The 15,390-nt window shown below is 41.3% G+C and overlaps 1 protein-coding gene across 2 annotated transcripts in view; it reads left to right on the forward strand.

Annotated features, from left to right (window-relative positions):
• itga9 (integrin, alpha 9) overlaps positions 1 to 15,390 on the forward strand; it is a 163,021-nt gene that overhangs the window by 12,737 nt on the left and 134,894 nt on the right. Inside the window, exons 1-2 of one of the 2 annotated variants that reach the window (XM_036573624.1) lie at positions 277 to 490; positions 7,840 to 7,946. In XM_036573624.1, coding sequence (XP_036429517.1) covers positions 478 to 490; positions 7,840 to 7,946 — 120 coding nt within the window. In that variant the 5' untranslated portion in view covers positions 277 to 477. Of the gene's footprint in view, positions 1 to 276; positions 491 to 7,839; positions 7,947 to 15,390 lie in introns of those variants that run through there. The other variant, XM_036573623.1, reaches the window with a different exon arrangement.

Here is a 15,390-nt window from a genome sequence, read left to right on the forward strand (position 1 = left end):
TTAGTTATATCCATTACATTAAAGATAATTTCACTTGCCAGGAGACCGTTTTTTGCCGTGTTGCAGGGCTCTTTTGATTAAGCTCCTTCCGTTTGGGTGTTTTTTTGCTCCAGCCCACTTCACAGCTGCAGAAAAGGCGCTGACCTTGATGATCAAAGCAGAGAGCGTGGGCAGCCCCCCCCCGGTTCTCGTACTGGATTATCCTTTAACCTGCTATTCCACAATTGCACCCCCTCAGCTCGGTCAGCGAGTGCTCCTCAGAGAGGCTGGGAGGCGAGCCATCTTCTGACCGGGCTGCTCGCAACCCGAAGCTCCGGAGCTCTCGGGACCCACGCAGATGAGAAAACAAACACGTCTGTTATTGAGATCGCAGGGGAAGCAAAGCTGGAGATTTGATGAGATGTTTATAGTCTGGGGAGCGCTCCTTTCCCGCTCTTCTGAAGGAATTCTGAAGGAGTTCCACTTGCTCCATGAAATATGTTGTTGACGGGTGAGGAGTGGTGGTTTTTGGACACAGTCCTGCTGTTAATTGGCGAACGTTATGTTTAATGTTTTTTTTTTATAGTACACTTCAAGGTTGCTCTTGCATTTTCGTTTGTATCAGTAACTTTGTCCTCATTTTTGTGTGAGTGATTTGCGCTGTTTAATCATGATAATGAAGCTCTGGGGCCAAAGAGATAGAGAAGAACACAAGACAGAGTTCAACCAGGCATCAGACTAAGGTTCTCCACGCTGGAGCGGTTAATCTTCTGTGGAGTGGGCCGGGCAGTAACTGGAGCCAAAGTAAACAGCCACCGTCCCAGATTCTGTCACCCTTGCTCCCCACTGTATGATCATAGCGTGCACCTAGATCACAGGCGAGGGGCGGTTCCAGTAGCTCCGAGCGTGAGCAGATATATTGCGGCGGTTCTGTTTGGATAAACTCCCTACAGAGATGCTGAACCTCAGAGGCTCTTGTTTTCGTCAGAGATTTACAGTTGAATGACACTATCAAACATAACACAGATCCTTCCTGTTACAAGATATTGATAATGGGCTTTTTGTGCCCGCCCACCCCGGGACTGTCTGCTGGGACCTTCTGTTGTCAGTATACAGTTACGCCTGTCACAGTTATTACATAATCACCTCTGATATATGATCACAATTATTTACGCTGATTGCTTTCCACAATTGTTAGCTTTTACTATTATATATTCACATTAGGTTCATTTATATATTCACAGTAGCTTCATTTATATATTCACAGTAGGTTCATTTATATATTCACATTAGGTTCATTTATATATTCACATTAGGTTCATTTATATATTCACAGTAGGTTCATTTATATATTCACATTAGATTCATTTATATATTCACATTAGGTTCATTTATATATTCACATTAGGTTCTTGTTCTCGTAAACCAAAGAAAGCAAAAAAGACATTTATTAAGATGTTGTGGGTCTTAGGAAAATTAAAGTAACGTGACGTGTCTCAGTAAATGCGATCAGTTAAAATGATCAGGCAATTATGTAATATTTACATAGTTATTACATAAAGGCTCGCTGGGCACCGACTGGACATCACACGTCTCTACTCTTTACTATGCACTGCCATTTAGTTTATACATCTAAAAATATTGCATATTGCACTGCCCCTTGTTTATTCACCCAGGCACATTACACAGCTGTTCAGGCATGTTATCGTTTACAGTGTTTAGTCACTCGGTTCATTCGCTGGATGTGACATGCACCACTGCATTGTCACCTGCATAATATTTATGCGATTTTACTCACTTATTCTCATACTGCACATTGCATTTTAGGGTTGTTTTAGTATATTTTATTATATGTGTTCTATTTATGCATCTGTATAATAGTGTATGACAACTTCTGCTCTCGTTTTGCTCTTTACTGAACTTTGTGCTGCTGTAATAGACGACTTTCCCTCTGGGAATCATAAAGTGATCTATCTATCATCTATCCATCCATCCATCTGTGACAGGCCTGTGTTTAACATGTCTTTGTAATCCTAATACAGATACAGTCTAAGTTTCTACATTTTATAAAGGTTTATGTATCAACATCAACAAATATGTACATTAAAATGTGCTTGGGCTGCTGACTCAGGGGTGAAACTTCACTGTTCTTGATTAACTGAGCGCTGTGTTCAGTTGTTGTTGACTTGATGAAGCTTCGTTCAGATCTTAAGACCTACTGGTCCAAAATCTAGGTGAACCTCTCTCACATGCTGCGAAAGTAATTATGGAGTAAAAATAGATATTTTGAACACCATTTTGCAAATAAGAGTCATTTCAACGTTAAGTTTGGGTTGAAAACAAAAGAGGTAAATTCTTAATACGGCCAACTGAAAATTGTCCTATCAGGATTGTTCTCTCTGCTGCGTCCAGGTAGATACAGCCAAGCAAGCTCTCCCATTGGTTAGGACTTCAGGAGCTGGACTGAAGGCCTTACATGTTAGATTAACTACCAACATAATTAGCAAGTGACAGAGGAATCAACCAATCACACTGTGAGTTATAATATGTAGTGAGAAAAAACATCACTCTAGTCCTTCTGAAGGTTTTAGGTACATCACTGACTGAATAGTCTAAGCAGGTTCCAGTTAGTTGTTAGGAATGTAAAACGGTGGCAGCTCTATGTCAGAACTCTTTACTGAGTCACTGTAACACTGATACCTGTAAGCGCAGATATATGATAATGACTGTTACAAGCTTCAGATAAAACATATGGAATATCTTTTACAAGCATATTTAATCTAGAATAGCCAAAAATGTTCATGTGAATCACTAACATACTACTGGAATCCCATTGGGGTGCTAGCAGAAATAAGCGATATTGTAAAGGTGGTAAAGTTGTGTTTTTCCTCATATTGTGACTGAATTTAGACATTTGTGGTCCAAACTGAAGGCCAAGCTTTTAACAGTCATGTTTTCTTTGTACATTCCTATAAATTATTTGAAAGCTGTAATATGTGTGAGTGTGTTATCACAAAATAACATCACGGCTGTGATTTGGTCGCCGTAGATCATCACAGCCGTGATGTTATTGGCGATAACACACTCCTCGAGTGTTCTACTGCTTTAATACAACAGTTAAATAAATACAGTAATAAATTAATAAACTGGGCCGTGAACGCGGCGTTTAATATGTTTTAATGTTCGCAGTTCCTTCACCAAATTATAGTTCCTTAACGAGCAGCTTGTTGCTACGTCAGAGTAACGAGCTCCGCCCACTCGCTGCACAGCCGGCAGTTCGTTCTCCAGCTCCACACAGACCAACTGACAGTTTGGGAATTTAGTGTCGTCTCATCTTCAGAGTCTGACCAAATCGGCTGTCGGTCAAATGTGATCTTAAAAGTGTCCATTTTCTGTTTGTGGCAAAGTAAGAAGTAAAAATGTTCAAATGTCTTGAGCGTCTCCTACAGCTGTCAGAGTCGTTGCTTAGCAACGGCGTCTCAGCGGAGTGATACAGTGTGTGTGAGAAACCCATGATGTTATGGTGAAATAACAGCACAGTTAGAACGCCTCTCAACCAATCAGCTCGCGTGGCCGGAACTAACTGTTGTATAATGTGACATAATGTATCACAGTAATCATATATATTGCCATGTTTCCCAGCACTGACATTACTTTAGACCTGTTTTGTACATGTATCTGCAGCAGAACCGTATCTGTATTGTTGAAAACATTAATTCCAAATTTCTGAGTGGTGACTCCAAACGTCTGAGTGGTCGTGTACATGGAATGTGTCTTGATGGCCCTGTGAGGTTTGCTCTTGGACTGAGTCACAGCAAAGCCAAACCAGATGATCTCAGATGATGCAATGCTGGTTTCAGTGCTGTAGAACTGTAAGAGGAAGTCTTTGTTTTTTGTTGTTGTGAAGAAGTACAGTGCAGTTGTTCTTTCTGTGAGATTGTGATATTCGCGTCTCAGCAGAGCGAGGTACTGAATACAAATCAGCGTTGAGAAACCCGAGTTACCAAATTTCCACATGCTTGGGTCAGTCGTGGGCTGGAGGTTAGGGAACCAGCCTTGTGACCAGAAAGTTGCTGGTTTGATCTCCTGAGCCAACACTATGTGACTGAAGTGCCCTTGAGCAAGACACCTAACCCCCAGCTGCTCCCCCGGGCGCCGTGGATAGGGCACATGTGCTCACTGCCCCCTAGTGTGTGTGTGTGTGTGTATGTGTGTGGTGTTTCACTGCACGGATGGGTTAAATGTGGAGGTGAAATTTCCCCGTTGTGGGACTAATAAGGGTCACTTAACTTCTAAGAATTTGAAGGTGCAGCCCTTGATTTCCAGGGAACAGTTGCTTTTACATGGTTTATATAGAAGTCAGTGATAATCTCAGCTGTTTTTTGTGGTGGTTCCTTTTACTCTGAGATGAGAGATGTTAATCTTCCCAGCTGTAGGGGGGGTTGTAACGGGGTAAATATGTAAGACCACTAGTTTCATCAGTTTTACCGAGCTGACTATTCGAATGGGATTAGTTTTCCATGGGGAGGTGGGTAATAACAGTTTACGCCAGGACATCTGTAATGTTTATGAGCGATTCTCATGGGATAAGGAATCTCAGTCTAAATGACAGAGAAGGGACCAGCTTTATGCGCCACCTTCACTCCAGAAAAGAGTAGAAAAGATGTTAAAACATTTAATTTAGCCATTATTTTGTCTACTCTAACCATTTACCTTTCTGTCTGAATGCAATGCGTCATTTGCATCACGATTACCTGAGAATTCACAGCCAACAGTCAACTTCACTGCAAACAATCAAAGTTTTTCCTGTACTTTTACAATTCTCAGTTATGCAGGTGAGACGGTTCATATCGGCCTGATTTTAGCCTCAGAGGGCAACCAGGCTGAAGTCGGCTTCCTCCTCTCCAGCTTCTTGTTCGAATTTTCCCGTTCCACCTTAAATGGTGCAGAAGTTACATTCTCAGGCATTATTATAATAACTGCTGCACCTCTTAAGGTGGAACGGGAAAATTCTAAGAAGAGAAAGTCGACTTCAGCTGTGTCAGAGAACACAAGTAAGCACTTCTTAGAGGCTCCATACTGAAGAAACTTCTTTTCCACAGGATATGATAGTGTTTACTGATATGTCGATTTGCATGGGATTAATGGTGGAGCTGGAGCCTATCCCAGCGCTCATTGGGTGGAAGGCAGGAAACGCTCTGGACAGGTTGGCAGTTCCTCACACACGGCAAAAATGGTATCTTGTCAAGTAAAATTATCTTAAAAAGCTTAATTTAAGATTATTAACTTATTTCTAGACATTAGTGACTTGCTGTAAGTAATTTTATTCAGTAGAATTATCTCACTGTGTTGGCAGATAATTGTGACGCAGGTAAATAATGTTTAGAGATAAACCAGACAGTCTTATAATAAGTGTACAACCATCTCAAAGTAGGAAATATTCGATATATTGACTAGATTTAAGATCATTTCACTTGACAAGATAACATTTTTTGCAGTGCAGGGCAGACGCACACATCCACACGTAGGGGCAGTTTAGTATCTCAGTGGACTGACTGCCTGTCTGTAGACTGTGGGAGGGAAGCAGAGCACCCGGAGGTGCAAACTCCACACAGAAAGGACGCTGGACGCACGGCCGGGGAATCGAACCCAGGCCTGGAGTTCACATGTTCTCCCCGTGTCTGTGTGGGTTTCCTCTGGGTGCTCCGGTTTCCTCCCACTGTCCGAAGACCTGTCCAGGGTGTTTCCTGCCTTCCGCCCAATGAGCGCTGGGATCGGCTTGAGCACTCCCTGGTGACCCAGGAGGACAAGCAGCTTAGAAGATGAATGAATGAATGAATGTTACAGTTTAGGTACAGTTTGTGGGGTAGCGGGGATGGGTTGGGTGGGGGAGGGGCTGGGTTGGGGGCGAAAGGAGGGCTGGGTTGGGGGTGGAAGTGGGCCTAGGGTTGAGGGGAAGGGGGGCTGGGTTTTGGGCCGGTAGCGGGGATGGGTTGGGGTTCATTTCCACAGATATGTGTTTAGTGATCGTGCAGTCGTTAAAGCAGGTGGTTTCATCCTTCTTTGGAATCGTGATGATGAAGGTCCTAAAGCAGGGACAGTTCTTATTGCCAGAGATTGAGACTGAGCATTTCAGTGTAAGAGGGAACGTCTGGTTGGGCCCTGCAGCTGTCCAGCAGCATGACGAGAGAAATACATAACAGTAGTGTCTTATCAAACCTGGAAAACTGAATCACATCATTTGTGTGACAGTATCTCCGTTTAAACTCAGTTCAGGACGTACCATTACGGCTTTAGACGGTCTGTATCATCAAATGCTGTGTTTAATACCTTTGTGTTTACCTTCCGTTAATGGTATGACATGTCGTCTGATACTCTTAGAGGATTTCTGATTAATTAATTGACTAATTAATCATTCAACATGTCGTCACTGTCCAAAAAAAACACAAATGTCTCAGAAATGGCAACTTTACAGGAGAGGGCAAAAACCTTCTTAACTTTTAATGTAAGTTAATGTAACGAGATTTCATTCTGAGCAGTTTTGGAGCATTTCTGTTGGTCCATTTATCCATTTATACTGCTGCTGTGTTCAAATGATATAGAAAAATAAAAATGTCAGAAACATTTTTTTAAAACAGAACCCTTTTTGGTGTTATATAGAACGATTTTCAGAAAAGTTCTGTATAGACCTATATACAACACATTCTCCATCGATCTGAAGAACGGTTCCACCATGCAGAGAACCATTTAAGCATGAAATGGGTCTGTATAGATAGAACTGATGGTACTAAATAGAACCATTCCCTTTAGTGTGTTCATTTCTCTGTGTTCAGTGTTTTAATTAATATATTTAATTAATATATTAGTTGTAAAATCTTATTCTCTGTTCATTTTGCTCTTGTGTTATTGTTTGCTCTCCGGTGTGGTCCGGAGGAGGACGGGTTCCCCTTTTGAGTCCTGGTTCCTCTCAGTGTTTCTTCCTCTTGCTCTTAGGGAGTTTTTCTTGCCGCTGTCTCCGTTGGCGACGCTCATGGGGACTCAGACCTGGATTTTTCTGTGAAGCTGCTTTGTGACAACACCTGTTGTAAAAAGCGCCATATAAATAAACCTTGACTGGACCTTAAGATGCTTTAATGTACTGCGTCTGTGTACCCGCAGCTCTGGTGCCGTCTGGATTGGAATTAAGCTCGTGCAACACTCTGTGTAATGTCTCAGTGTTAGTACAGTGTACGAGCGTATAGGACCGTTTACAGTGTTAGATATGCGAGCTGTTGGAGTCGATCTGGGACAGTAAACTGCACTGCTGAACTGTTTTTTCCCCCAATAATCTAACTTTTAGTTTTTAACCTGATTATTTAACTGTCCTGATTTAATTTATAATTTGATTTTTAATTTAATGATTTTCTTTTTTAATTTTATTGTTTTAATCACGTTTTAATTATGTTTTTAATATTGTTTTTAATTATGTTTTTCTACTTTAAACAACTCTGACTGAATTTTCTCATTTGTAAAGCACTTTGTACTGTTTTGTGTCTGTCCTCTTATCCGGTGTCGACCAGAGGAGGATGGGTTCCCCTTTTGAGTCAGGTTCCTCTCGAGGTTTCTTCCTCCTGTAGAGGGAGTTTTTCCTTGCCACTGTCGCCAAGGCTTGCTCACTGGGGGCGTGGACCCGGATTCTCTGTAAAGCTGCTTTGTGACAACATCTGTTGTAAAAGGCGCTATATAAATAAATTTGACTTGACTTGACTTGACTTTGAATGACAGCAGTGTTTGAAAGGTGCTATATAAATAAACCTGCCTTGCCTAAACAGTCGTTGTCTGTGATTCTGCTGGTCTGAATGGTCCTCTGTCCTTTTCCAGGGAACAAGCAACGGGAGTCTTGTGGGAAGACGTGCCAAGGAGACAGGGACGACGAGTGGATGGGGGTCAGCCTGGCGAGACAGGATAAACCCAACGGCAAAGTTCTGGTATGTTCTTGACAAAACTAATAGAAGACTTCTGTGCAGCTGGAACCAGAGAGCCTTTAGCAGAGACCTCAGCTGAGAATGGTAGTAAAGTGGAATTAATGGGCCCAAATGACTTTTTAAAAAAAAAAACATTCGCTGCCCAGTCCGTACGGTCCACCTGTGGAAAACAAGCTGCAAAAACAGCCTGTTTTGAAGTTATTGTTTTTGTGATGTCATACATTCACCCAGTCAGCCTAAAGCAGTTTAGCCCCGCCCATTAACACTGAAGGAGTGAGTGCGTATACATGCACTAAATAATCCGATCATAATCAGATTTCTGCAGTTATCCAATTATTCAAATGGTCATTTAAACACCATACTCTGATCTAGAAATCCGATCTAGAAATCCGATCAAAAAATCCGATAAGAGGCTGGATTTTAGCTCAGTAATCAGATTTCTCAGTGCATATAAACGTAGTCTGCGCATGCGCGAGATCAGACGGCGGTACCAGATATAAGCAAGCAGCGATGCCACGAGATGCAGCAAAACACTGTTGGAGCGCTGAAACCAAACACGAAGTAAAGGATTTAAATATTCTTCATCTTCTAGATGATTTAAGTTCATATTTTCAGGTAAAGCTGCGCAATGATTAAAAAAAAAGCCGCCGTATGAAGTTTGAGTTTTACCTTATGTTTACGTCACGTCTTCTTCTGTGAGTTTATTGGCTGGTTGTAAAGCAGAAATCTAATTACTGTCTGACTCATGTAGACCTGGAGTTTCCCCATTATCTGATTACTCAAGAGCATCTAAACGTGTTGATCGGATTACTGACAAAATCTGATTTTCTGCAGTTATCAGATTATTAAGCGCATGTAAACACAGTCAGTGTTTCAGGACTGGTGTGAGTAGTAGACACTGTCACGTGTTGGCACGAGATTCTCGCAGCATCAGCTTCTCAGCTGTAGAGCTGCAAATATTAACATCTAAATACGTTTACTGCCTCGTTTATTTGCCTTTAACACAACACACTGAAAATAATAGTCAACATTTCTAATATTTCTCATTATGAGAGCACTGTAGGAGCATTGAAAGATTGTCTAACTTATTTCTAGACAATTTTTATCTGTTTTAAGTAATTTTATCTTATGAAAGTGTCTTATTTCATTGGCAGATCATTTACTTGTTTTAGGCATTTCAGCAAAATTATCTTCATTATTTCTGAAAACACATCAAATGATCAGCCGACAGAATAAGACACTTTCACCAGATAAGATCATTTAAAATAAATACAAATATATAGAAGTCTTATAATATCCTTACAACAACCTTGTAATGAGAAATATTAAAAATACTGACTACATTTAAGATGTTTTCTCTTGCCAGCATTTTTTTGCAGTGCACACACAACCGACATTCTGCTTGTTGAGGCTGAATGTTATTGTGAAATCTGATGACTGTGGAAAATGACTGCAGTCGGCTTTAATAATTGCGATTAGTTGATTATGTAATAACTGTGACAGGCTTAGGGGTTTTACTGTGGTCTGTTTTGAAGAACAAAACGAAAAGTTAAACAGGAAAACTAAACTGACTAAAAGAACTAAACAAAGAACAAAACAACAGAACACAGCTGAGCACAACACACCAGGAATAAACACAGAACAAACAACGCTGACCAAAGCGCAGGACAAACACGAGGGGTACACATACTGGAGGAAACAAACAAGGAGCACCTGGGAACACTTACAGGGCGGGGCCTCAGATCTGACACAGGTGAAGATGTGTGGAGCTTATAGAGGAGCAGGAAAACAAAACAAAAACAGAAGCACGTGGCAGAGACATGAGGGAGGAACGTAAACGAGGAGGGAAAGCAGACGGCAGCAGGGCGAGGCAGAGCGGTGTGATAGAGTGAGCATGTAAAATAGGATCATCAATATATCAATAAATACATCAGAAAATAAATATACACATCAATAAATACACCAGAAAATAAATAGACACATCAATAAATACATCAGAAAAATAAATACACATCAATAAATACATCAGAAAATAAATAGACATCAATAAATACATCAGAAAATAAATAGACATCAATAAATAGACATCAATAAATACATCAGAAATCTGTGTATCTAATACAGATCAGGCACATATTTGCTATTTCAGAATATAGATTAGTTTAAATTTCATCATAGGCAACAGTATAAATTACATAAACCGTATACATTATACATTCATTGATGGAGTTATTTGGTACATGCGGTTCTGTTGTGGAGTAAACAGGTCTTTCCTTTATATTGATGCCACTGCAGCCTCTCAGGAGCCCGAAGGGCTCATGGGAGGCTCGCGTGCCCCTTAAAGAGGGGTCTGTTACTGCTGTTCTTGTGTTGTTATGTTGCTGTCTGTCAGTTTACGGTGTGTTTAAAGGTATTTGTTGTTGTTTATGTGCCTGGGGCGGCTAGTTTTGTGTTGCGGGGCTGGTCAGCACTCGCTGGTAACCTGAGGCGGTTAGAGCAGCATGTATGAGCCTTTTGTTGCTTGTTTAGAATAAAGAGCAACGTTTGAGCAGAGATTATGGCTCCACCTGCCTCTTCATCATCACAGTGTCACAGTATTTGTGCATTAATTGTACTGGAAGGAGAGGAAGACTAATTAACTGATCTTGAAGAGGATATTTTGGGTTTTGGTCCAGACCTGGTCTCATTAGAATAACTATAACCAATTACTGATAGCTATAACCACCAAAGACAGCTGTACTAATACATTTGGAGAATTTGCATTTTCTTTTCTTTTTCTTCTGCACTTTTCTTAGGCAACACAAGCGCATTTGCTTTCTTGATGAACGATAGTGACAGAAATGCTAATGATCTCAGCGATTGTTTACACGCAAACTGCCTCTGCTTGTAAAACAAGTGGAACGATTGAAGCAATCATCTTTCACATCAACCGCATTGTTAGACTCCAGCTGTTCTGCTCATTACGGAAAAAGCAAAAGCATTTATTTCTCCCTGCACTCGACACGTACTGGCGGTATTTAAAGTCCCGTGATGACAGTCCGGACTCCCAGAATAAAACCAGCCCATCAGTCCAGATCAGGCATATGTTGTTTCCTCCCATCAGTCGAGTGGACGGGAACCGAGGGGCAGCTGCCCGGCTTTGTTTAGCCTCGCCTCTCATCATGGTGGTCCTGCTCAAGGGCAGGGGCTTCGTTATGGCTCGACTGCAGCAAGTGATGAAAGCTTGAGGCCTCCCTCTGCGTTTCGGACGACCGGCCGTCGGCTTTGATGGTCAGTCTGGTGGGGGTTGTTACAGGGCCGTCTGAGCCACTGAGGGACACGTACTTAAGTTTGCGTATCAGCGAAAAACAAAACCTCTCACGATACAGGGAAACTATTTAGTTACTCAGACTATTTAATTATTATTTAATTACTCAGACTATTTAATTACAACTTTTGTGCTTTGTGACGACACCTTTTGTAAAAAGCGCTACATAAATAAACTTTGACTTGACTTGACTTGACAGGCATCACAGTATGATATGACAAACAGAAGCTCAACAGTAGGGATGTAATAATACAGCGCAGCGTGTTATATCATATTGTATCACAGCATATCATTTTGGATCATTTGTATCGCACTGTATCCATGATTTTCCTGAAAACCCTGTTTCAGCTGCCATGATGCATCACTGCTTCTGTTTTCAGCTCTTCTGTTTTTTTCTGTTCATTGTATTGTATTGTGTTGAAATACAGCATATCATATTATATCACAGCATATCGTTGTATTGCCGCAATAATGTATCATATTGTATTGTAGCATATTGTATTGCAGTGTATTGTAATGCATTTTATTGTATTGCAGTGTATTGTGTTACAGTGTAATTGTATTGCAGTGCAGCATATTATAGTGCAGAGTATCATATTATAGTGCAGAGTATCATATTGCAGTGCAGCATATTGTATTGCAGTGCAGCATATTGTATTGTAGTGCAGCGTATCATATTGCATTGCATTGTATTCCAGTGTATTGTATTGTATTTTATTGCAGTGCAGCGTATTGTATTGCAGTGCACTGTATTATAGTGCAGTGTATCATATTGTAGTACAGCATATTGTATTGTAGTGCAGCGTATCATATTGCATTGTATTGCAGTGCAGTGTATTGTAGTGCATTGTATTGTATTGCAGTGCAGCGTATTGTAGTGAATTGTATTGTATTGCAGTGCAGCGTATTGTAGTGAATTGTATTGTATTGCAGTGCAGCGTATTGTAGTGCATTGTATTGTATTGCAGTGCAGCGTATTGTAGTGCATTGTATTGTATTGCAGTGCAGCGTATTGTAGTGAATTGTATTGTATTGCAGTGCAGCGTATTGTAGTGAAATGTATTGTATTGCAGTGCAGCGTATTGTAGTGCATTGTATTGTATTGCAGTGCAGCGTATTGTAGTGAATTGTGTTGTATTGCAGTGCAGCGTATTGTAGTGAATTGTATTGTATTGCAGTGCAGCGTATTGTAGTGAATTGTATTGTATTGCAGTGCAGCGTATTGTAGTGAATTGTATTGTATTACAGCGCAGTGTATCATAGTGCATTGTATTGTACTGCAACGTATTGCATTACAGTGCTGTGTATTGTATTGCGTTGTATCATATTGTATCATATTGTAATGCAGCATATTTTATTGCAGTATTGCGTAATAGTATTGTATTTTATCGCAGTGTACCGTGTTGTATTGTGGCTACCATGCTAGATGTGGCTTATAAACACATTTTTTAAACCCTTAAATTTCTGTGCATAAAGGTGCCTATTTGTGCCATTTGCTCTACTCCTTGCCTTTAGCAATGCCATTTCTCAATACTATTGATCCATTTATTTTGATATGTGAAGAAAATGATCAAACTAATCAGCACAACACCCATTTGGCTCTACAGGGGAAAAGAGGCCACGGTATACTACTCTGTAAAGGCACAGCCGGTCACTGTGAGCCCGTGACTCTCCTTTGTCTGGCTGCTGGTTCTCTCGCTGTCCACTCCTGACTTTGTTGACCATATCTAGTGATGTTTTCTGGCTCAAACTTGTCTGGTTGTATTTCTCCATAAAACCCAGAAAGCTTTTATTGTCCAGTGTTCTCTAGGAATCCTGTCTGAGGCCGCAGCCATGGTAGCTAGTCTGTTCATGATTTGGTGCATGTGATGAGTTTCCTAGTTTAGAAGATGCCACCCTGAGTGAAGACTGGGCAGGACGCAGCCACCCTGCCTCCTACTAGTTTAAAATTCAGCCATACTCATCAAAGGTCTAATTGTATCAAAGGAAGGGCTGTTTCTGTGTCCACAGAGCACATTAACAATTTTCAGTCTCCTGCTGACGAGGATAGGACATAGATTGATGCGTAAAATCAGTGAACTATTTCGAGGTAGTGTGATGTTGAGATGTTTGCTGATTATGCTGCACTGCAGTGGGAGAGAGGATGTTCATTCTGCCGTTGGAATGGTGCTATATAGAACGCTTTTCTTTACTAAAGAACCCATAAAGAACCATCCATTTTAAGAGTGTAGGCATGTCCTTGTTGCTTTAGCCTGATTGGTCAGTGCTACATGGCTGTTGTATGTGTTATTTGCATAAAGTTGAAGCCAGCTCAGCTTTTCTTGCTGCCCCATTAGTCAGGTTTGCCATCCCACAATCCCTTGCACACTTTTTACCCCCTCCTAACTCCCTGTTGCAAAAGTTTGGGGAGCAAATCTTATACAACAAATTTGCATGCGGTGGACGCGCACTGCTGTTGTGAATGCGTAGAGTTTTGTGCGCGTTTGTGCCTTAAAGAGACCATATCCTACATTTTTCTTGCATTAGACTCAGGGTCAGTCGTGGGCTGAAGGTTAGGGAACCAGCCCTGTGACCGGAAGGTCGCCGGTTTGATCCCCTGAGCCGACAGTACGTGACTGAAGTGCCCTTGAGCAAGACACCTAACCCCCAACTGCTCCCCAGGTGCTGTGGATAGGGCTGCCCACCACTCTGGGCAAATGTGCTCACTGCCCCCTAGTGTGTGTGTTCACTAGTGTGCATGTATGTGGGTGTTTCACTGCACAGATGGGTTAAATGCAGAGGTCTAATTCCTCTTTGTGCAAATACAGGAGGCTAATGGTTCTGAATTCTATTCTGAAGTTCATTTATAACATTTGTGTGGTTTTATGTACTTAATTTATTACTACGTGACCATTTCCAGCCTCTCTTTATCCCTTAGAATTAAACAGGCTTTTTTGTTACTGTGCCTTTAAGACTGATGTATGTAAATGAGCTCTGTTCTGATTGGAGCCTCATTCAAAAAGCAGCCCGAGCCGAAACACTCCTTATAACTTCAGCCTGAGTGGGCGGGGCTAACCTGCTGTAGGATGAATAGGAGTGTATGTATGTGTACGTGTTGGCTTTTGTGACATCACAAAACAGTGGACTAACATCGAGCTCTTTTTGCAGCTCAGTTTTCCTATGTAGTGGAGAACGAATGGTATGTTTAGGAACTTTAACCACGTTTACATTAAACTCTTTTGGGTTCAAAAATAAAGTGAGGAATATTCAGTTTTCCATACTATTGGCCCTTTAATCGCGTCCCACTACAAGCTGTTTTCATCTGCCTGACTCACGTTTCCGTGCATGTCGTGTGAGGCGGCTGCTTGGCAGATGTGAAGTCTCCATGGTAATCTCCCCTCTCGGCCAATCACGTCGCAGCACGAGCACAAACGAGATGACGAGAGGGAACCATGTTGGCTTCGATACGGTCAGGAAAACAAAAACACAGCTCACCCCTCCTGTTATTACATATTACGTATTTCATAACTGCTCTCTTGTTCAGCGCTTTTAAATGAGAGACTCCTGTTTTTATTTTGGGGTGGGGGGCTGCAGTAAAGAGCAGGACTGACCACTCACTGTAGTTACGGTAGATGTTCCTTCGTTTCGGAGCTTGTTTGGCTTTAAGTCTCTGCCCAGAAAAGAAGAAAAGGGAAAATAAGTTAACGCTCCAAGAGGATCAAATGTGCGCAGTAAGGTGATCATAAATTTACAGCAAAGATTAAACATTCCAGCCACAAATGCTCCACAGCCGTGTGTTCCAGTGATACAGTCAGAACGTAGAGGTTCCTCAGTGGTTCTTGGCTTGGATGTACAGTTTTAGGAATGACCTTTGATTATTTACATCGTGTAAGGCTTATTTACATTGTACCAAAGTTCATCCTGCCCACACAACTCATTTAGAAAGATGTTTGTATGGCATCGTCCCAAATAACCCTTTTTTAGTTTTTATTTGAGTGTGTCTGAATGCAGAGCAGGAATGTTGACATTAATCATTTATTTCCGTTTTCATATTGTGGCATGTTCAAAATGTTCTGCATGCCTATTTTGAATTATTAGATGTGCAGCATGTATCTGCTTGGTTTTCCTCTAAGGAAAGGGCTGTCCCACTGGTTGTGTCCT

The sequence above is a fragment of the Colossoma macropomum genome, unplaced genomic scaffold, assembly GCF_904425465.1.
Source record: "Colossoma macropomum unplaced genomic scaffold, Colossoma_macropomum, whole genome shotgun sequence".
NCBI classification, from domain to species: Eukaryota; Metazoa; Chordata; class Actinopteri; order Characiformes; family Serrasalmidae; genus Colossoma; species Colossoma macropomum.